The sequence below is a fragment of the Pecten maximus genome, chromosome 8, assembly GCF_902652985.1.
Source record: "Pecten maximus chromosome 8, xPecMax1.1, whole genome shotgun sequence".
Lineage (NCBI taxonomy): Eukaryota > Metazoa > Mollusca > Bivalvia > Pectinida > Pectinidae > Pecten > Pecten maximus.
Window position 1 is genome coordinate 14,917,056 of NC_047022.1, and position 23,488 is coordinate 14,940,543.

Below are 23,488 nucleotides of genomic sequence, written 5' to 3' on the forward strand. Positions count from 1 at the left end.
TGAATTTGTATTATTGAATCTTGAGCTTGATAAAATATTGACTAAATAAATGCTACTTCCATAACTTTATATTTAAATCCAATTTAATTACTCCATCCTTAAAACTACATTGGTACTAATAGCTGAGACTTGTATAAGCATGGTTAAAAGTTCTTTGACTATATAAAACTTTTATTTTCATTTTTAACAGAAAATGTGATGATAAAATATAAAGTGATATTATTGACAAATTGTTCAGACAATGTATCAGAGTGTGATTGGTTACTTGTAATTTGGTACCAGCTCAAGTGATTCTAAGAGGTTTGTGTGTAACTTTGGTCTGCAGTAATTTCTCATTTTTACCAAATTATATTTTCAAGTATTCACATTCATTAACTTTGACACAACCATATGATATAATTATATCTTGAAAGGTCCTCTGTCTTCATGTCCTGTTTTCTTCATTTTATAAAACAAATCATGCACATGTTCATATTTTTTAGATTGAGTATTCTTGTAAATTTAGAGAACTCACTTGATGGTAACTATTTCAAAATTGGGGACCAATTTTTGTTTTGCGGGAGGAGGGGGGGGGGGTATATATATGACAAATGTGTATTTATCACATATATATATTATCAACAATCAAGTGTGTATCCGGAATTAATCAATATCATCTTTTTATGTTAGTATGTATATTGTTCCGTAATTTGTGTCCGTCCAGTACCGGAAGTTGTTTTGATGTTTAGTTGGAGAAGAATAAAATATAAGTTGGAGGCAGCACGTGTTAGAGATTTTCTATATTGTACACACAGCCAAGCAAACCCCAAACTTAACACGAGGAAGTCCCGAGTGACGAGAAATCATGCAATAACTAATTTACTACATACTTCCTACCTCGAACAAGCATAAAGAATGATTGAAAAACCCACTTTGTTAGTCCTCATACCCGATATATTCATTGTTTTCTCTAAAGTTTACCTGTATGAGTATTTCTCAGTACCAGGGTATCTTGACTCAATATTAATAACACAGTCTGTCATTATGTACATAATGGCTTTAATTGTACTACAGCTACAACTGTAACGAGAGGTATGAGAATGTATACAGTATCATATAAAACGTTTAGACCACAATCCAGGTATGGTGCCAGGGAAGGTAAAAAGCGTTTTTTTTTTTAAATAAGAACTATTTCATGAATTACAGTTATTTCCGTCGGTATTTTTAAAGAAATAGTATACAAGTGTACGTGCATTTGAATTTTTAATTCAAGAAATTATCATTCCAAATTTTATTTCGTTATTTTTCTTCATTTTAAATGTGTCATTAGGTTACAGTAGTCCTTTCATCTGTATTTACTTCCTCAGTACCTTACCTGGTAGTTATTGAATACCATTTCTACTTTCATGCTCTTGAGACACATTTTATGAACTGCATCATGGTGAATTGAGTTGCCCATGAGTCAAATTTAACGAATTGCGAAGCAGCTCTTGTTGAATTCGTCTCAAGAGCAACCCAGTTCATCACTCCAAAGCAACATTCAATCTTGAGGTGTAAATATTGCGAAATTTTCTTTCAAATCCAGTTTGCATATAATCCCTGAATGGCTAAATATGGTACAATAGTTCACGTTTTGATGATCGTCATCGTCATCATCGTACCATTTTTTTCACAATGGATACAATGCATACTATTGACACAATCCTATTCAAAACACTCCAGTATTTATTGTTCTTAGTTAATATTCTGTTCCTTTATCCATCTTCTGTTGTTAAGACACAAACAAGCATTCTTGAGTGGTTAACATACCTCGTAGCCGGTACATTGTCAGCCAATTGTGACTTGGTGATATACAGCCTACGGAACATTCAAATAAGACACTAGGTGACACGGACATATTAAAGTCACGTGTCTATAATTCGATATTTTTTAGGTCATGTCACAACTGGATCATTGAATAACGTGTCCTAAAAATGCGGAACTACGTATCAGCTACATGTTGTTTGCATTCATTATTCATGATTCACGAAAAAAATACGTTCATATTTTAAAAAGTGATATTCACTTTTTGTCTATGTACAATTGTTCCATTTCAGAATTACGTTACATTGCAAATTACCACTAATATCTTGTTGTTGTTTCTACTTTAGTTTTACATTACTGCGGGGTGTAGATACCACCCTTAACACGACCTTGGTATATGTTGATAGGACTTGTAACAATAACAACCAGTGGGATGTGTTTGTTTATTTAATGGCCTGTCGTCAACCGGGGTCATTTTGAACTTAACTCTATTGATGGTGAATAGAGTAAGAGATATGTATAGATATGGTAAAAATATACAATATATAACGAATGTTTTATATGTGAATGTACATTATGGTATATTTAGGAAGTTTTAAACGTATTCGCGATCTCTACAAAAGGATGTAAGAACCATTATCATAGTTGATATACTTAGTTAGTTATATATGTAAACGTTTTCGCGATCTCTACAAAAGGATGTTTGGGTCATTATCATAGTTGATATCTAAGAGGGTTTTGCGATTATCAAGATGGGCGTCCACGTGCGTAAATGTGTTATAGAAATATTGAGATTTTAATCATGATTTAAATTGTTATTATTTCGCTTAATGAGGGACAAGCGAAGACGTAATGGTCAGAAAAATGTTTGTTTACATCTTGTTATGACTAACATTTTCTGAACACCAATTAATATTGTTTCTAATGATGCAAGCATAATTGTGTAATATCAATAAAACAGTTTAAAAGCATGACTCAATAATCTTCTATTTGTCTAATATTCTTACGTGTTAAGATTATGACTGCATGATATGACATTTTATGTTAGGGGAGGTAACTCGCATATCAATTGATGTTTCAATGTTTTTAAGTTCCCACCACACTACCGCTACCTTCTCTATCGTGATGAAACATAGCCCAAAACAAGTTGTCTTCACTTAGATTTAACTGCACGATGTATGTGATATGAACAACATATATTTTACTACCTCAATACGCTGTGTCGTTCCACACTCAAAGTGGTGGTAGTTGAATAAATATGTCGATATAACTAAATGTGGTCGTATTTTTACCCGATCTTATGGTGGCATGGATCTGCCATCACATAGCGAGATAATTTTGTCAACATAGCGAGATAAATAAACCATATAGCGAGATAATAAAAACGACATAGCGAGATAAAACAACCGACATAGCGAGATAATTTAATGCGTTTACGAAGTCGCTATCTCGACATCTCGCCGCATTAGATGCTACAACTGACATGGATTTTTTTCCTGTCAGCGTCACGTGACCCCCATTCGGAAGTTCAGCGCGCCAGTGCACACGAGGCTTGGACAGGGAAGCTGAACGGCCCAACACCTACAACAAAAAGGTAAACAAAGCATGTTAGATACCTATGGCAAATGTTAGGATTACCCCTGTCCAAGCCTCGTGTGCACTGGCGCGCTGAACTTCCGAATGGGGGTCACGTGACGTTGACAAGAAAAAAATCCATGTCAGTAGTAGCATCTAATGCGGCGAGATGTCGAGATAGCGACATCGTAAATGCATTAAATTATCTCGCTATGTCGGTTGTTTTATCTCGCTATGTCGTTTTATTATCTCGCTATATGGTATATTTATCTCGCTATGTTGACAAAATTATCTCGTTATGTGATGGCAGATCCATGCCACCATACGATCTACATTTTTCCTCACGTGCTCCATGCCACGTGATCTTTTGTTGACGTCATCAGGAATCGCGTTGAAGTCATCAATCCTGTTCAGGTTATGATTTGATTTACAAACAGTTACTGAATCTAGATCTGTTGTGGTATCGGAACCTTATTTACGATCCATCTAACGATTTGTCTCACATGGTTTCTATCGATGGTTTTTATATTGTTGGCTTTATTGTATCGGGGATGAACACAAAACAGTCTCTCAGAAACTTCCCAGTCCAAGGGTTTTGCCATTTTCGGCGGGAAGCACACATGCATACGTGAACCTAGTCCGCGATTGTTTTGTTTGTGCGCTAGAGACACTAGAGTTAAAAGAAAAAACATCTAATTAATGTGGGTTTGTCATATAATTGTTCCAGAATAAACAATAAATGAAATAGTTAATTAGAATCCAAATATCGAATATCAATTAGGTACTTTTAATACCTTTCTAATATCACTACTCCTTATTTGCATATGCCACCAAACACATACGTATCCAAACTATGGAACTCACAACTCCGTAACAACAGGTCCCTCGACTCGTGGTTGTTGGATATGAAATATATTTCACTCTCGCTAAAGCAAGTGTGTCTTTTTAACTTAAAAAAATAACATCGAGTAAAATACATATCATGTCCAACAAACATTTGTTATGTGACCATTATGTATACATAAAGCAACTAATCTAAGTTAGAGACATTATGCGAAAGTGTACAATTATTCATGGTTATGTATGACTGTGTTTTTTTCATTTTCTTGACTGGTCGATTCTAAACCTCACCTTGCGCAAACATTATATCAACCCGAAATCAGCGCTCAGGTTGATATAGCACGAGTCCATACCCATTGATTGATTGATAGGGCTTAACGTCCTTGTTCCGGTTATAACCGAGCCTAGGACACTACCGTGTGTGGTTGTACGGGATTTCCCAACAGTCTCTGACGTTGAGATCAGAAATTTAACCAATCAGCACGCTTCTTGATAGGTTGTGCTGATAACCTTCATTGACAAGATGGTAAGCATCGGATTTTCCATACATATATACGTAGAACACTTTTTTTTATAACTGAAGGATTCCAAAAACACCTGACAAGCGACGGACGTCTCAGCGGAAAGAAGCCAACTGACACCTTGTCAGTCGCTGATTTTCCATATTTGGTGCCAAAGCTGAGAACGGCATGAATCGTTCACATTACAACTTTTTGTTATTGATTTCGTTACGATGACCAATCGGTCCTTTAGTATGGATTCCTGACATCAATATTATTCACGGTCCCGAATTCAATAGCTGAAATTGAAACACTTTTCAAGCTGCGACAGTCTTGAACGGCAGTGTTTTACATCGCCTTAAAAAGGTACTGTCATCTGCAACCCTGTTCATAGCCTAATTTGGATATTCGTTTATTTGAACTCAAAACATTAAAATCATCAATGAATTTTGATTTATAACTGAGTTTGACTTTATTCTATTGAAATTCACACAGCCTACTATTGATCAGCCATATTCTTTCCATCTGGTTTTTTTTAACGACTGGTAAAAATGTCAAAATGTCGAGGGGAATTTTGTATCATAAACCAGTCATCAACCTGTTTTCCGGTGAATACAATGATTATCGACCCTCAAAAGTAATATTTCTTTTGGACTTCGAGACGAATAAACGTAGTTTAGCATTTATAAGTTTGAAAATTCACCGTATTCACCTGAAAACAGGTGGGAAATTGTATGATATATGTATTGTATAATATGCATTGTCATGTTGTACGTTGTCGATATTTAATTTCTTTCAACGGAAGACGTAGTCAAACATCTTATGAATCAGATCAACTCAAACAAACCAGTCATATAAATATCACATTTTATGCATATTATATTTTTTACACGTGTAAAAACAATTTGATTGTTTTAAAATATTCAACTAACGCTAAATTCTACAACAATGTATAGGTGTTGTGTGTACGATGTGAAGAGTTCCATCCCTTACAGACTCGCTCTCCACACTCTTGTTTCACGCTGTCATTTATACATGTACAAATGTACTGGTAACATTAAAACAGTGATAACATAACAATATGAAATAGCAAATATGTTAGAAAGGAAATATCAGTCGGACTCTGCAATATCGTTAATTTGCATCAAAAGTGCACCCACGTCTGTCAAATCCCACGGGATTTCGTACTCTGTCGCCTCTCGCTTGAGGACAGGTTTTGTGGGTACTTTTTTAATTTTATTAGTGTCCGTGTCCGCTGTGATAGGGTATGGTTGACTGGTATGTTCTTCTGGTATATCTGAGGGATTATGTCGCGACTTTTTCACTTTCCCAGTCTCTCTAGATTCTGATTTGACAGGTACGTTCATATCCTTTCCCTTAAGAGGTGGTCCATTGTCTAAATGACGTTTCCTGTGTTCGTTTTTCCCCGAGGAATTTTCAGTTTCTTGATTAGGTTTGAACACGATCCTGTCATGACGTCCTCGTCTCCTATCTCGGACTGATGCCATGTTATTGTCAACAAATATCGTTGTTACCTCCTTTCCCCGTACACTATGCCTCCTTTTGTATTCCTCATCCAGATCGATTGATTTTTCAATAACAGAGAAGCTCCTACCAGAGACAGACTTAGATTGATTACTACTAGCTATATCAGGCACATATCTGTCCTCTATTACCACTGCTACGGATTCGGGTTTGTCTTGCTGTAAATGTCTCTCATGTGAACTTAATGATGGGTCTTTCTTTGTTTCCGGTCTATCTGCCATTGTTTTCCTCTCTTGTGAGCCAGACGGTAATTCCTCGGTTATCACCTGAATTGTATCCTCCTCTTCCACACTGGTGGTATGTATTTTTAGAATTTTACCCTTACTTGTTCCCGGACGGACATCTTCAACCTGGTCACTGCGATATTGTGGGGAGAATTGCCTGCTACCTTCACTTGGAACTGTTTCCTGACTAGTTACTATTCTAGAATCACTAACTTTTGAAATCTGTTTATATTCTGAATCATTATACTGGTTAGCTTCATAGTTGACGACATCATTTCTCGGTCCTCCAGTTTCCTGCTTATCAGCTAATATACTTTTATCCTTCGGAACATCACTACCCTGCCCTGTTCTACCAGAACCGTCTTTATCTAACACTGCTTTTACCTCACCGTTGCCTGTTGAGATCTTTGGCACCTCACCACCGGTCCGACTTTCGAGTGACAATGCTATATTCTTTTCTATCCCGGCCATTTGTGATACGTCAAATTTGACGACTCCTTCAAGTTTAAACACCACCACATTGCTGTCTTTGTCGGTGCTGGATATCTTACGGTTGTTAGGTCTAGAATGACCTAATTCTTCGTCGTCAACGAAGGCTGGATTCAGTTGACCTTCTCCCGAAAACAGGGAAAGGTCAACATCTGAGAGGTCATCAGCCTTACCCGCTTCACGTTTTTCATCCAGAGTTGGTTTTGTGCGTTTTGGAATCGTTTTTCCGTTTCTGATTTCTAATGGCTCGAGCTTTTTCAAGTTTGTTACGTGTGAAAAATTCTCGCTATTCATGGAAATTCTCTGTACATTGTTGTTGTCGCTGTCTGTTCCATTGTCCTTACGGCGGCTGGAATGTTATACAGATATTGAATCAGCCGAGGTAAACAATCTGACACAGTTTTTTTAATATCAAATAGGAAATTGATTTGGTTCTTTAAAGTCTCTACCTTTTATCTACAAAAGTTAAAATCGAGCACTGACTTCCTTATTTAACTACACAGTGTCGATTGCAATTCATTGTTGAACTTATTATTATTTCATGAAACCCAAGGGAAGTCTTTACTTTTCTTATTGCTAATTTAGCGGTACATGGCGATCGATTATAGTCTACACTTGCTGTTTCTGACAATAAACACACGAACGGTCTGGATATAAAGGCTGCCATCGCATGCACAAAGCTTACCTGATAGAAAATATTAACCTATAAGATAAATTAAACGTTAAAATATTAAGGATAAGTTAGAAAGAAGCATTGAGGAAAACCTACCTGAAGAAGCAGTATGCCACAAAGAATACCAGAATTGCTGCTAGAATCACCCCTCCTATCGATAGACCGACAGCTAATCCACTGCCGTTGGTACCTGGAAACATAGGCAAATGCATATGCTACGTGTAATAAAAAATATTGATACGGTAAAATTTGCTCTTGTCTAATTTGAATTTATTTATCGGTCAGTATGCATGTATCAATAAGGAAAATATATAATATGCCGTATTTATAAAACTTTTATTTTTCGGTATGCATGAACCGTTCATAGACATATTTAAATTATTACCTGGATTCAGAAAAAAAAACTTCCTAGGTATAGGAAGAAATTAACTTGTGATCTAAATCCTAGTCACTTTACCAACTTCATGATGTTTCCTGATCAAAGACATATTTTGTCTTACGTCCTGTTCATTGAAGCACTTTACTGTGTGCCCTGGTCACAGAAACACTTTACTGTGTGTCCTGGTCAGTATTTTACTATGTGTCCTGGTCAAAGACACACTTTACTGTGTGTCCTGGTCATAGAAACCCTTTACTGTGTGTCCTGGTCACAGCCACACTTTACTATGTGTCCTGGTCACAGAAACACTTTACTGTGTGTCCTGGTCAGTACTTTACTATGTGTCTTGGTCAAAGACACGCTTTACTATGTGTCCTGGTCATAGAAACACTTTATTGTGTGTCCTGGTCAAAGACACGTTTTACTATGTGTCCTGGTCACAGACACACTTTAGTATGTGTCCTGGTCACAGAAACACTTTACTGTGTGTCCTGGTCATAGAAACACTTTACTGTGTGTCCTGGTCATAGAAACACTTTACTGTGTGTCCTGGTCAGTACTTTACTATGTGTCCTGGTCACAGCCAAACTTTACTGTGTGTCCTGGTCACAGACACACTTTACTATGTGTCCTGGTCACAGAAACACTTTACTATGTATCCTGATCACAGACACATTTTACAATGTGTCCTAATCACAAACACATTTTACTATGTGTCCTAATTACAAACACACTTTACTATGTGTCCTGGTCACAGAAACACTTTACTGTGTGTCCTGGTCATAGAAACACTTTACTGTGTGTCCTGGTCACAGCCAAACTTTACTGTGTGTCCTGGTCACAGACACACTGTACTATGTGTCCTGGTTACAGAAACAATTTACTATGTATCCTGGTCACAGACACATTTTACTATGTGTCCTAATCACAAACACATTTTACTATGTGTCCTAATCACAAACACATTTTACTATGTGTCCTGGTCACATAAATGTTTTAGACTCTGTGCATCTTTTCATTGTAATATTTCACAGTGAGTCTTTATTTCAGAAGACATTACGGGAAAATAATGACGTGAAAATAAAATTGCATTTCAAACCCATTTATGAACCTATATGGCCTAAGGATACAATTAAAAAGGACAAGGTGATCAACACGAGGATTTTATTATGTGAATGTCTCTGTCCGACCACGCGAGTTTTCCCTCGGTATTCGGGGTTCAATCCACAGTAGGAGCCCACATGCGCTTCTATCTGATTAATATAACATGATATAACTTGTTTCGCATTAGCGACAGCGAAACCACAAGGCACACTATATATATTTAAACTGTCCTTTAACAGTTAACTGTTGACCACACTGTATCATCAATCTCTTCCCTCAGCCCAATCCCTCCATTGTAACCATCTGGGTCAACAAGATCGATTAGAAAACAATTCGGTGACTTGTATTTCCTCCATATCCACTTATTTCCGCTTGTCTGTCAGCTGGGGTATTGCTGATAACCTTATACAAGTAATTAAATGTGTAACATATACAGTTTATCAAAGTGTATGGTATCCACCCTGATCTGATTGAGAAAAACCCTTCCTTGTAGCGTTCCGCCTGTGTAATTCTTTGAGTGTCGCAGTAAGGTAGTTTCATCCCCACTACGCCGGGGTGCATTTAGAGAAGGTGATGTATCTTTGATTTGAAATAGAAACATAGGTCACTCACTTCTCCAAAGAAACATAATTGTTATCGTTTTTTCAGGGTTGTCAATGTGAATCTACATTTTACTTATATAATGCTCTCGTATCATATGTAATCAGTTTGTATTAAGGTTACATGGAATGACCTTGTGCTATATTCGGTGACTGTTTTGATCAATATTCTTAGTGCTTCTTATACTGTAATATAAACATTTGGTGCCACGGTATCTCATTGCCTCAATTTTAATCTGTGCTGCATCTGTGAGCGGATAGATATTGTAAAGATCACGCATGGCGTGATTGTTACGCCACTTTGATCAACGCCAGCTATGCGCTACGAAGGCATCAAACGCAGCGAGAGCTCTTATCGAGATCAACTGCGTTACTTTGACGTCATTTTGGCGCTATGTTGATCATCGTCACGGCAAGGCTTTGTACTGTTGCGAATCAATCACAGAAAGGAATGCTATTTAAGATGCTATTATTTTAAATGAATATACAGGAAAATGGGTGAAAATAAAGGACGTATTTATTTAGGAAAGACAGATTTTATCATACGTTAATGTAAATGTAACAACTAAACGCTTATTAGATTGTATTTATTGGTACAAGTGTCTAATTGTTAAATGATCAAACTAATATTATTTTTGTACTGGCAATATCTATTGTAAAACCCTTACAAAATGTCATCTTTTACAGTAAGTATGATAACATTAATCTTGACTGTAACTATGCTAAGATGTTTTAACAGAATGATATAACTATTACCACTGTTGTCACCATTTTGTGTTAGGCCTGCCGTAGTGACGTCATTTGGCGTTAGTCCTGCCGTACTGGACGTTTCTGAGCTTGTGTTACTCATTTGCACAACAGCTTAAAGCATCCATGTCTGTAAAAGAACAAAGGGCGGTTTATGAAAGTTGATCATATCACGAAATTCACACTTTGATCACGAGATGTAGGTATTGGCCACATGTATATCATAGATACATGACCATGGTGTTTTAGGATGGGAGTATACAATGTATATGGAGCTCGCTAAAGGCTTCCGATATCAGTGATAATAACACAATTCTACACACTATCAGACTAATGTTACCGATTGGAAAGCTAATCTGGCCATAGTTTGTAATAGAAATATTACAATACGGTATAAGTAATGACTTATGATGTGAGTATATATGAAGCTTGAGAAAGGCTTCCAATATCGGTGATAATAACGAAGATCTACACACAGTGACACTATCGGGCTAATTTTTCTGTTGGAAAGCTAATCTGACCATAGTTTATAATAGAAATATGACAATATTGTACAAATATTGACTTTTGATACTTCATCATCAGTAAATATTTTTTTCGTGGCGAACAGTCGTGTATTGACCGAACTAAAAAGGATATACATACTGTAGTAGTTTTATCAGAAATTGACTATTTTGATTTACAAAAATCAACGAATACACTATTGGGTTTATTAATAGAGACAGACTTGTGAAGCATTTATAAATATCTTTGAAACAATACATTTGTCTATATACTCGAGTACGAATATACTCATTTGTCAATGTGGAGCGCACGAGATTAGATGTAGAGCGCCCGATAAACTATGTTGAGCGCTCGAATAAATTGATATACTTGTATAAAAAAAATTATATTGTCATTTTTCTAACTATACAACTGAACAAATCAGTAAACCTATACATTGAAATACGATCAGTACACTACACATTGTTTAAGAAAACAATCCATAACACAATGGCTTTGTATACGACACATACAAAGCCAGACATGACTAAATACATACCCACAGGAGGTAGATCAGTAGGTACTGAGAAGGCTATTTACGTGGTGGATTTGTACAGGTTTTAGCATTGGGCATATGGTTCCTATGGACAGGCGAGTAATATAGATATAAGACAGAAATAAGCATTTGTCTATAAATATACAGGTGATAGTCATGTCTTAGTGGCATATACACTATTTATTGTATAACCTGAAATATCCACAACTAGTTTATTACATTAGTTTAAGGTTTTCAAACAGCGATTTTGTTACAAATATGTATATTGGTCCAATCTGTTGAATAACAGATATATCAGGTGTGTATATGAACAGTTCTTCGTTAGCATTTCGTTCCCCAAAGAAAACGATGAGTTCAAATTAATTTACTTGGGCACGCTGATGCCAGCAGTGTCATTTTGCTTCCCGTCCAAGACAATGATTAGCGGTGCTGGTTTGTTGTGATGAACTACCTATATCAAAACCTATCACTTCATGTATAATTAAAGAAATTCTGTGTACCTTCGAATAAGAAATTTCCCATCAAACATCACTTTAGATTGGAAAAGGAGGCATCTGTTCTTAATTCCCCGTTGACATTCTAACTAATGCATGGAACTTCGGTGAGGCGTGTTTCATCCTATCCGTGAACTATTGTGTGATGATTAGGGGAAACAAATCTTATCAGAGATAACCTTGCCACAACATCAATAAATTATCAAACGTATTAATGATACATCTGGATGTCCTTCGATAAATACAAACCACACACAAGATATTAACACTGTTCCATACAAATTGAGTGTTAGCTACAGTAGAGACAAAATTAATTAATTCAATTGCAACATAACTAGTCATCCATGCGTTATATTTACATAAAATTTCTTCAATACTAATGTCCTTTAATTGGTCCCAAACTAACAATTAAATGGCGAATGATGGCCAAAAACTCGAACCATTTGACAGTTAAAGAGTTGGAGGAAAGAGGGAACAGGGCGTTTGTTTCTAACCCACGTTGCAGTCGAGGGAAATTTAAACCACAAACTTATTGGCTATGCTACACTGCAAATCTCCCTTTGGTAACAGCACGTTAGTTTGTGTCTAGTGCATTAAAACACATGTCTAGTTACATTCTAAGGAAATAGTATAATCATTGATCATAGCATATGAAAACTGTTTACTCAATGAAATGTATGTCAAATAATTACTCTGATAACTATTTATGAAAGTACAGTTTCTATATCAGATGAAATATATGTGTTACTAATTAGAAATTATCGGTCGAAGTAAAATGCCTGTACATAAAAATGTATATGCTACTGTATATCCAAACTGGTCGTGATGAAAACTGTAACTAAACACCATGTCAAAAATATAGCGTTAACACTATTAATGTTCATGCATTTTGATATCTTGTTAAACCTGTTTACATAGTATGCCATGTTTAAATTGAACGTATTGTAAATATAATACATACTTAAAACACGGACACAGTCAAATGGCATACAGGAAGATTTAATTGTAATTTTATACATGCCTCATATTGGAATCATAATTACAATTAAAACTCACACGATAATGTTGGAGCTGCAGTAAGTAATTAGTGATTTGAATTTTAAGCCCTAACATTGAGTTTACACGTGGAGGTGTCCAACAGCACAATACTTTATCATTCCGGTCTGTATTTGTAATCAGATATTCATAGTGCATATAATGTATAATCTTAATGGCCGAGAGTCACATGGACACACATACACACAGAAACGTGTGTAGTGGAATTAATAAAATTAAATATTAAACTAAATGAAGTATATTATACTTACGTGTCATTATTTGTAGCATGTATCAAAATGATCACGTACATGTAAATGGTAAATCCAGAATCGTTCTGCATGGTTGCACATTATGTATGATACAGTACACTCCAATAAACACAGTCGTATATACACTGTACGCGTGTTTGACCCCATGCAAAGTATTTATATATCATACCTGAATAATTTAAACTGCCTTTCTATATTCAAGAACATATAGATTTATAAATGGTATACATCACGTGTACACTCAACAGGTGTGCCGATGGCGTACATAACAATCAATGTACAATAGACTTACCTATTGTTTATCACAGGTAAGGCCTGACATGACCGTTCGTCATCACACATGTGTGAAAATCAAGCATACACCATGGTTACCACACCTGTACCACACCTGTACCACGCCTGTGTGGAGGTACGGGTGTGTCAGACCGGATGTATCCTCCTCCTAGCCCTCCCTCAGCTATAAATAGATCCACAAAATGGCTCTCCTACAAGTCTGATGTTCCTCATACAGACTTGGATTATCGATTCCCAGGAACAATCTGACAGTTACACGTGTGGATATCAAATAGAACGAGACCTTGTGTGGCAGATCTCCCTTCAATTGTTAATCCACGACAACTCTCGGAATAACATCAACATATACGATGTGGCTCGGCTGTGATATAAAACAGAGTGCAAACCCTGATCACATATAGCATTATCCTGCTTTCATATTACGGGTGTAACTTATCGCGGGCGGACTGGTCTACCGGGTAGGGGTCACATTACCCAATTGTTCAAGTAGAAAAACCAGGTTTAAATAGATCACATAGCTCCATTATTAGTAAAACAAACAAACCTACCTTTATGTGTTAAAATCCAAGATCTTGCTTATCAAATGTCAGTAGGTGGTTTGATTTTTAAACGATACGACAGAAATATTTCAGGCGAATACCACTAGAAGGAAATATTTATTTTATAGAGGACGCCTACTGGTACGGAACGAAATGAATTGCGGATAATACTTTACACAAAATGTTGACAGCATAAAAGATGAATATAGACTCGTCGCAACCAGTCCCCATATACACTCAGTGTATGGTTATGTTACATGATATGTGATGAAAATGGATAGTGTAGGTCACACTTAAAAGGACAGGACGCTTACAAGATATTTATATAGTAGTCTAGATAACTTTCACAGCGATATGATGTAAAATTATATTGTAACTGTATTCACTCGAATTTTATAATAAAATTGTATTTACAACAACAGTCCTCCAAAAAGTAGTATTTATACAGGTTTTTTTAAAAGGGAATATTCCATTGATATAGCAAAATAAATCATGACGTTTATCGTGACTATAATTTCATTGCAATTGTGATTCCAATACAAGGTGTTATAAAATTTCTATTGTAGATATGCCATTCGACTTGGTCCGTATGTACAGTATTCAAAACGCGTTTATTTTATGCATGGCAAAATACGTTTACAGATTTAACAAGAAGCTTGATTTTTGACATGACGCTTAGTTACAGTTTCCATCACGACCAGATTGGATAGACAGCACCATGTTTATAAAAAGCGATTATTAACTGTGTTTGAGAGCAGGCAAATATGTCCGTTTCTTTTGTCAAACAATTTTTAAAAGGTGCATATCACTGAGCATTCAGTGCCGTTCACTATCCGGTGATTGGACGGAAGTTTGAAGCCGGTTTTCAAATTATCACGCCGCATTTCGATCAGATATCTTTAATTTTTAATTAGGTAGTCTCAGGCGACGAGTGATACCCTATCCATTCATCCCTTTAAAGACTCCTTCCAAAAAAGAGGTGACGCTGTTAATTGTAAAGTGAAAATAAATTTCATTGTGAAATTCCAAAAACCGCATTATTCGCAAAGAAATTATGGAATTTACGACTGATTAGAAAATAACGATATTCCCATAAATAAAAACGGGGCAATAAAGATCTTTATAATGAACCAAAAAAAACTTAAAACCGTATTAATATCAAATTTCCTCAGCAACATCCTCCACGTAAAGCAAGCAAAAACTAATGAACATCAAAACACAGACGTAAGAGCCGGAGTAGAAACAATAGCTACTAGCTACACAAGCATTATTGATAATGTGAGCGTTTAAATATTAGATGTCTGTAGCCTTGTGAGAACGGGTGTCAAGGTCACACCAACATCCAGGGTCAAATGAGAACGTGTGTCAAGGTCACACCAACATCCAGGGTCAAATGAGAACGTGTGTCAAGGTCACACCAACATCCAGGTCAAATGAGAACGGGTGTCAAGCTCACACCAACATCCAGGGTCAAATGAGAACGGGTGTCAAGGTCACACCAACAGTCAGGGTCAAATGAGAACGGGTGCCAAAGAGACGCCTTTAGGAAAAAAACTAACACAGACAGACAGATCAGTGAGGAAGGAAAGGTTGAAAGTGTTGTAATGAGGGCTGAATATCTATTTTGGTCCTTTTGATGGCCCCTCAATAGAAGCCACGGAAGAAAGTTCCTTATTCTTCAGGGGCCCACAATTAGTCGCTTCGTACGACATGCAGTGATATACGGAGGGTATATTCTGTGCCCACTCCTGTACGGGTTTGCGTATAACAGTGTGTAGATTAAGGCACCTAACAGCTGTGTTGATTGTTATATGGTGTCCGATCTGAGACCTCATGGTTTGCGTCACTGACGTTAGTTCGTATCTCCCTTTGTTTAAAACGTATATTAAGATTATGTCATCGAATTAAAGTTGTATGTTTTATACTGCTTACTGTCTTATTTCCTGTTTTCTACAACGCCGGGTAAGACATGGTAAAATTTAAATTGTACTAGTGCAGAAAATGGCATCACATCACGTCACGTCACCAATGGCATCACGTCATCGATGACATCACATCACGTCATCAATGAAATCACGTCACATCAACAATTACCACGTCAAATCAACAACGATATTAAGTAAAATTAAATAGCATTACAGAACAATTATTTTAACATCAATTCACAGAAAGAACTAAATAATGCCAAATAAACATTGACCTCAACACACATTACCAATAACATCACGTCATATTAGCAATGACATCATTTCAAAGTATAAAGTATATTAACTGCTTATCTCAGAAAGGTTGATACATATATGCGGCTAATTATACTCTCAATACGCCCCGAGTAATACTACCTACCTGATTAAGTGGCGTTATTGGTGTACATCCCCGTAACCTTACCAGCCTCGGACTAACTACTGTCCATCCTACATACATTGTACATATCTTTAGACGGCCCAGTTGACCCTGTAGATTAAAGAACAGTGATCATAGATAATCATGATACATCACTTGAGATTATCCGTGTGTGTGTATCTAACTAGTGGTGTATCTAGGTAGGAGACACAGGAACGTGAGGCCATGATAATAGTCAAGCTGTATCATGATATCCAGCTCTACTACTTACCGTTGTATGTTTGAACATACACAGGCTCTACCCAAATCAATTGCCCTCTAGTTTATCTGCACCAGTTTAGAATGTGTTTCCATTCAATAACGCGTATATGCTTTGATCGCTCATACCAGTGTCTTAGAAGGACAAAAAATAAGTGTATGATGTAGTCATATATTAATCGACATATATTACACATTCTACTTAATTAATTTAAGCTGTAAACTATCTTCTTTGGAATGTTATTGTCATACTATTCCCTCAGATTTCGAAGACACGTTATGGTTACTCTGTCTACAATTCTGTGACAATTATAGGTCACTAACCGTGCACAGAACGCAGACTATATTTCCGTTTTCGAGTTTCTCTTATATTCAATTTAAAACAGTGTTATCGCATTCCAAGGTGAACATTTCGTGCTGTCAATGGGGCCTTTTCTTGTGCTGTGATGAGTACACTCGACTGTTCCCGGAAAGATATGGTTCTTGGAAATCGTACAAAATTATCACTGATAATTCAAACAGCTTACATATGATAGTCCTATTTGATGGTATTAACCATCAAAACAAAATAAAACTTCGATTGGCTTTTTAATCCAGTAACACGTGACGTCAAAACCCACTTGAAATGTTAAGGCGAGACACAATGACTTCATTTAATGACGACGTCACGAATATGTTTTTTTTATATCACTATCACAAATAAGAATAATGTCATAATTATGATTATCAGTTGTTCAAAAGGTGCTTAGGGTAATCACAGTTTAACAACAATATTAAAATCATGATAAAATAATTTATGGTAAAACTTATTTGACAAAACTTTCTGAAACTGTAACACTCACCAGTCTCTTCATTCCTGCTTATTTGAAGTAAAGGAGAAATAAGATTTCCACTAATCAAGTGATAAAGCTAATCACCCTTTGAACAACTTGGCCCTGATAACTATCTACTTTGTTTAATTATATTATATAGTCAGAGCAAATGGAAACGTATTCTAATAACCACCCAGAAAGTCCAGTGATAGTGCTGGATATTAACCTCTGTGGTTGGAGTTAAGTGCGTGATGTCTGTCGTTACTATGCTTACTACATTTAATTCAAGCCCCATGACCATTGTTACTGACTCAGAGCGTACTTCCCTTGTTCAATTACCTCTTCATGTTCATGTTCAAAATATCAACCATGAAAAAGTTCACCGAATGTATAGGACTTTGTACCTTATCTCATATATATAGGACAGAGCCAAAATGAGTCGGATATGGCAGTATTTCAGTAAAGGCAGTGTCCGCCACAGTGGATCATATAGCCCTTCTGTTGAATACGGTCGGATGTTACAGGATGTCGTTAAAGTCAGTGGTCGGTAAAGTCAGTTTTCGGTGTATTAACATTTTTAGGGCTATTTTTTAAGTTTCTTAACTTTCGTCTTGTACACTAAATGTTGAAACACATGCGTCATTTAACAGCCCATCTCTGTGAACAAATATATCCATATTTATTGCAATTAGCTTAAACTATCGTATACACACATTTCAGTCCTTCTTTGATCATATTCGGGATTGAGATTTACATATTTTTACAGTATTTTGTATCGTGTGTAATTTAAAACTTGAGTGGTAAATATATATTTTTTTTAAATATTTTTACATAAACCTATACACCAAAAGTGAATGATGCAAACTATGTTCAATTAAAGTCAAGATAATCCTTGTTTATGTGTATTCTATACGCCCTACACAGGTAAATCTAATCGGCGTCAGGGATATTCGTCTGCCTATCACCTGTTTTGACACATTGGAGAAGAGAAAGGAAGGCAATCTCCAGTAAGGGCTGACTGGAAAAGCTAGACTGGACGTCAAGATGAGATTTTATTAAGTTTACTCGCATTATAGGACCGTAACACATTCATTATAGAGGATCGCATAGTCACACTTAGTCATATGATTCCCCAAACAATTGCTTGCATGTGTTTTGAAAGCTCTGACATCTTGTCTAAAGTCGAAGAGACAGCAACAGGAGAAAACGGACATGCCTTAGTTTTGGCAGAACAGCAATCATAATGAGTTGAAGTCGAATCCCTACTAAAGCCAGTTTGTGACATTTTGAAGTTTTGGAACGGTGTAGTCAGTGTTGCCAGAGTAAGATAATTGAGTTCACACTTTTGATAATCAGATAATGTCAAAATAGTCCCACAAATCAAACTCCCATCTTTTATCACGGTATATTGTAGAACACTGAGAAAATAAAGAAATATATTTATAAAATAAATACTGTAGAGTCACAGATATATTTTTATTCGTGTGTAGTAATTTTTGCTGGTTGGTTTGTGTTAGTCCATTAAAATTTATGTTAGCCATTGTGTTATTCCGATAGATTTGAAAGAGCGTGAAGCCATTTAAGGAATATGTTGGTATTTTTTTCTGATTTACGTCATACGTAAACAGTCAGCGAAAATATATATTACTTAAACGATACTATAACCTTTTTGCGATATTCTGGAGACAGAATATAGCCTGGATCTGTAAAAGAAATGCTTTACATATCATTGATGTAGTAGAGGACGCTTACCCTCCCAGAACGCCTTGTCTTTTTTCCAAGTAACAAACATGTTTTCCTGCACTAGAAACGTGTCATCAAATGTACCAGTCAATGTGTGAGTTGGACTGTCAGAAGAAAGCAGATAAGGACTTAGATTCGTGACACAGGTTAAAGCTTAAACAAAACTATTCCGCTGAGATACAATAGCATTATATGATTTGTCTCCCCTACCGCAATAGGTAAAGCATACAATGCTATCACTAAACATGTTTTCGTCGACACATCAAATAAATAATGGTTATAAACATTTACATTTACCTCTGTATACCAAACAAAGACAATAATGTAGACTGTGGTAATCAGAAACATGTCTTGAGTTGAGAAATATGTTTTATTTGTAGTGTCTAGTGTCTTTAATGTAAATATTTTATTCCGTCGCGTATTTCAATTACGTTAATTTGCTTTAATGGCGAGAATATCCGGTAAATATACCGACTTGTGAGGATGGTTTAAAAATGGTCTACTTTTCATAGCTTGACATAAAATTTGCGATTCCCTATTACCACGTAAACCACCGATGCTTATGCATAGCTAACATTTCATATCAACACTTTTTATATTCATTCAGGAAATGTTCCTGTATAACCTCTTGTTACACATATGTCAGTTTAGTTATTTCAATATAAGCCAAACGTTCTTTCGTTTGTCCATTATTTACGCATTGCCACGAGTAGTCCGTAATATGTCTCACTTGTCTAAGATAGCAGAGCTATCTAAACTCGTACACTGTCTTAACCTGTGCTACATGTATATAGCTCTTACGCTTGAACTCTCCAACCATTATACTACGAAATATTTTATTTCATTTATTGTATCTGTGACTGCTGCTTGATTTGGCAATCTTTATTTTTAGTTTATTTTGTTACCCTCATCCAGGGTGTTTAGCATACATATTGAAAATTGTTTAGTTACTTCATCCATTGTGTATAGCATACGTTGATTGTGTTACCCTCATCCGTGGTGTATAATATGAGTATAGGTAGAATAGTCTTTCCTTCAATAGCGAAACAGAAGTTGAACATATGCATAATGATAACTTATTTTCAATCACATTCACCATCTTTATCACCCGGCATAAAAACGAACACCGAATACAGGGTTTTCGAGTGATATGCCAGTTTAATCACCACTGCTTTCAGAACAATGTGATATGTTTCCCAAATTTGCATAAATTCACAAAACACCTAAAATGAAATTTAGCGTAGATTTGCTGTCTGATGTGCAATACAACACTTATTTGCTTTATAGATCTGTACTTAGTATTAAAATCCTAATATGTTCTTTAATACAAACTAGTATGGTGAAGTACGGTATACAACTGTTACGTGATGTTTATGGCACAAAGTAACCTGTATATCGCTTAAAGTTGTATACAAAGCTATCATAATTATAGCAACTTTACTATTACTAAACTTATGTTACAGAATAGCAACTTTACTATTACTAAACTTATGCTACAGAATAGCAACTTTACTATTACCAAACTTATGTTACAGAATAACAACTTTACTAATACCAAACTTATGTTACAGAATAACAACTTTACTAATACCAAACTTATGTTACAGAATAGCAACTTTACTATTACCAAACTTATGTTACAGAATAGCAACTTTACTATTACCAAACTTGTGTTACAGAATAGCAACTTTACTACATGTATTACCACACTTATGCTACAGAATAGCAACTTTACTATTACCAAACTTATGTTACTGAATAACAACTTTACTAATACCAAACTTATGTTACAGAATAGCAACTTTACTATTACCAAACTTATGTTACAGAATAGCAAATTTACTATTACCAAACTTGTGTTACAGAGTAGTAATGTCATTATTACCAAACTGAAAGTACAGAATAGCAACTTTACTATTACTAATCTTATGTTACAGTGAAGCAATATCATTATTACAAACTGATAGTAGAGAATAGCAACTTTACTTTTACCAAACGTATGTTACAGAATAACAATATTATTACTACCAAATGTTCGTTACTGAACAGTAACATCACTATTACCAAATTAGTTTACAAAATGTCTGTTTTGTATTTTTATCATTTTGTGCATTTGCAATGTTTAGACATTTTCTTGCTGATCCACTTCAGGTATGTTAACGCTGTTTAAAATTCTTGACTTCCAGTTCAGATGACTTGATTAGTGTACATGTCTATATGAAGCGATGTTTTTAATTAAAATACATGATGCGTAACAAAAATATTCATATCGCAACCTTTGGTGTAGGTGTGGTTTGAAATGTTACAGGTTACCTCGAATCAGAAACAGCACGCTTGGTTGATTATGTATACAGTTCTTTGTTATCTTAGCACTTAAAAGTATATGTGATGGTATATTTTTCAACAGCATGTGCATACAAATATACATGTATATGATTTGCTCCTCACCATATATTCAAATATTATATATAAAAAATGTAATTTGCACATTACTTGGTTTAAAATATAGCCTAAATTGACCAAAGACAAAGTCTTCGTTAAGGATTAGCGACTCTCAGTTTATATTCAGATGTTCAACTGTCATTATATAGTAATAAAAACAATAGTTCATAATGACATTATAGTTGCTATATAATAGATATATGAAAACTTGCTATTGAAGGTATCAAAGTACATTACGCTTATAAAATATCACACCATCCATCGGATATCAGTTAATTTATAACACTTTGTTCAGTGATTGGCACGGTGCCTTATAGCTCCCATCGAAATATTGCCTTACTCAAATTTTAGCGATTAATTAAATTCTAAAAAAAAAAAAAATCTCAAATGATGAATTGGCGATCCAAAGTTTATTTATTTGAAAATACTGTACAACAAACTGGGAAATTTGGAAAATCTGAATTATGTGCAATATTTTCATCCCGGAAAAAAATACTAGCGCTTAAAATGTGTTCGTTGACAATACTTCAAGTTCGATCACAAAATTGTCTTTTGGACTTTATCAACTTACATCTCTGAGCACCCTGTAATGTTAGTTTTCTGTCACGAAAGTCATGATAATAGAAACAATAAATTTGGTCAAGTTAACAACGTTTTTGAAGGTAGGCGGAGGAGGAATGAAACTATCTAGAAATGGAAAATTATCAATATGTAAATTAAAATCATGACGATTAACATATAGCTTTGTTGTAAACTTTCCTGCTGGTAATTCTTCATGAGAATATTTCCTCATGTGCAGAATTATTTCCTCATCTGACCAAAAGACACACATAATTCTAGATGTATACAAAATCATGGCCATACATACCTCATAACTTCTTCTTTTATATGCCTCTTAATTTACTGTGGCTATCTTTACGTACAATGTACATGGACTTAAAATATATGCGTCATACTGTATGACGATTAATTGTTTAAAGTTGGGAGAAAATTGTGTCCTTATGTGTAAACTCATGGTGGGATCTCTATTATGGAGTATTTGTGTTATTGTGACATCCTCGCTAAAGAACCATGCTGTGTTTATCAACATATTGAGCTATCAGTCATACCCTAGGATTTTCATTGTGATATATCTTTCCTCACTGGTATGTTTATTAACGTCATGGGGAAGTCTCAACGTTTTCTGTTCTATTTCCCTGTGCTATATAAAGCTATTTGTTCGATACGCTTTGTGTCCCTATTGTCTCTGTTCTCATTCCCATAATATGTAGGACATAACATTACCTGGATATCAAAGCATGCTGGTTGTCGTCGATAAAACAGAGACTCTTACTCCAAAATATATCCCTTTCCATAATTTTTAATTTTAAAAAAGTCGCCATGTTAATGTTGCTCATACTTCCCCTATTCAATTTGAGCTTGAGTAACGATTTCGTTAAACTGTATGCTCTTTTTGTTTGTTACTTATACTTAAAATACTACAATACGTATTAGATCATACACTACATTGTATATGTTAATAAACACATACTATATAGTCTGAAACTCCGTTATTGATCAGGCACTTGTCTCTCTCCTGCGTAGTAAACGAGTTCTAATACATATTTAACAATGATTTGAAAATTATTATAAGGAAAAGAAAATACATACGATTATCATTATATATTATTCACAAATACTCTTTCTATATATATACTGTAATTTCCATTCTTGACTAATAACCAGATACTAATTATTTGAAATAAATGTAATATGTTATG

At 35.4% G+C, this 23,488-nt stretch overlaps 1 protein-coding gene across 5 annotated transcripts; it reads right to left on the reverse strand.

The window, feature by feature from the left end:
- Positions 1-5,547: 5,547 nt before the first annotated feature.
- LOC117332793 lies at positions 5,548-16,595 on the reverse strand. Of its 5 annotated transcripts, none has more exons than XM_033891826.1 (4): positions 16,477-16,595; positions 10,467-10,587; positions 7,725-7,818; positions 5,548-7,304 (listed from the first exon to the last, which is right to left on the reverse strand). In XM_033891826.1, the coding sequence occupies exons 2-4, from the start codon at positions 10,558-10,560 to the stop codon at positions 5,810-5,812; spliced, it is 1,683 nt and encodes a 560-aa protein (XP_033747717.1). In that variant the 5' UTR covers positions 10,561-10,587; positions 16,477-16,595; the 3' UTR covers positions 5,548-5,809. The 5 variants fall into 5 exon arrangements, with proteins under 5 accessions (XP_033747717.1, XP_033747719.1, XP_033747716.1 ...); XM_033891828.1 differs by lacking the exon at positions 16,477-16,595 and adding an exon at positions 14,140-14,320; XM_033891825.1 differs by lacking the exon at positions 16,477-16,595 and adding an exon at positions 13,590-14,086.
- Between the last annotated feature and the right edge of the window lie 6,893 nt (positions 16,596-23,488).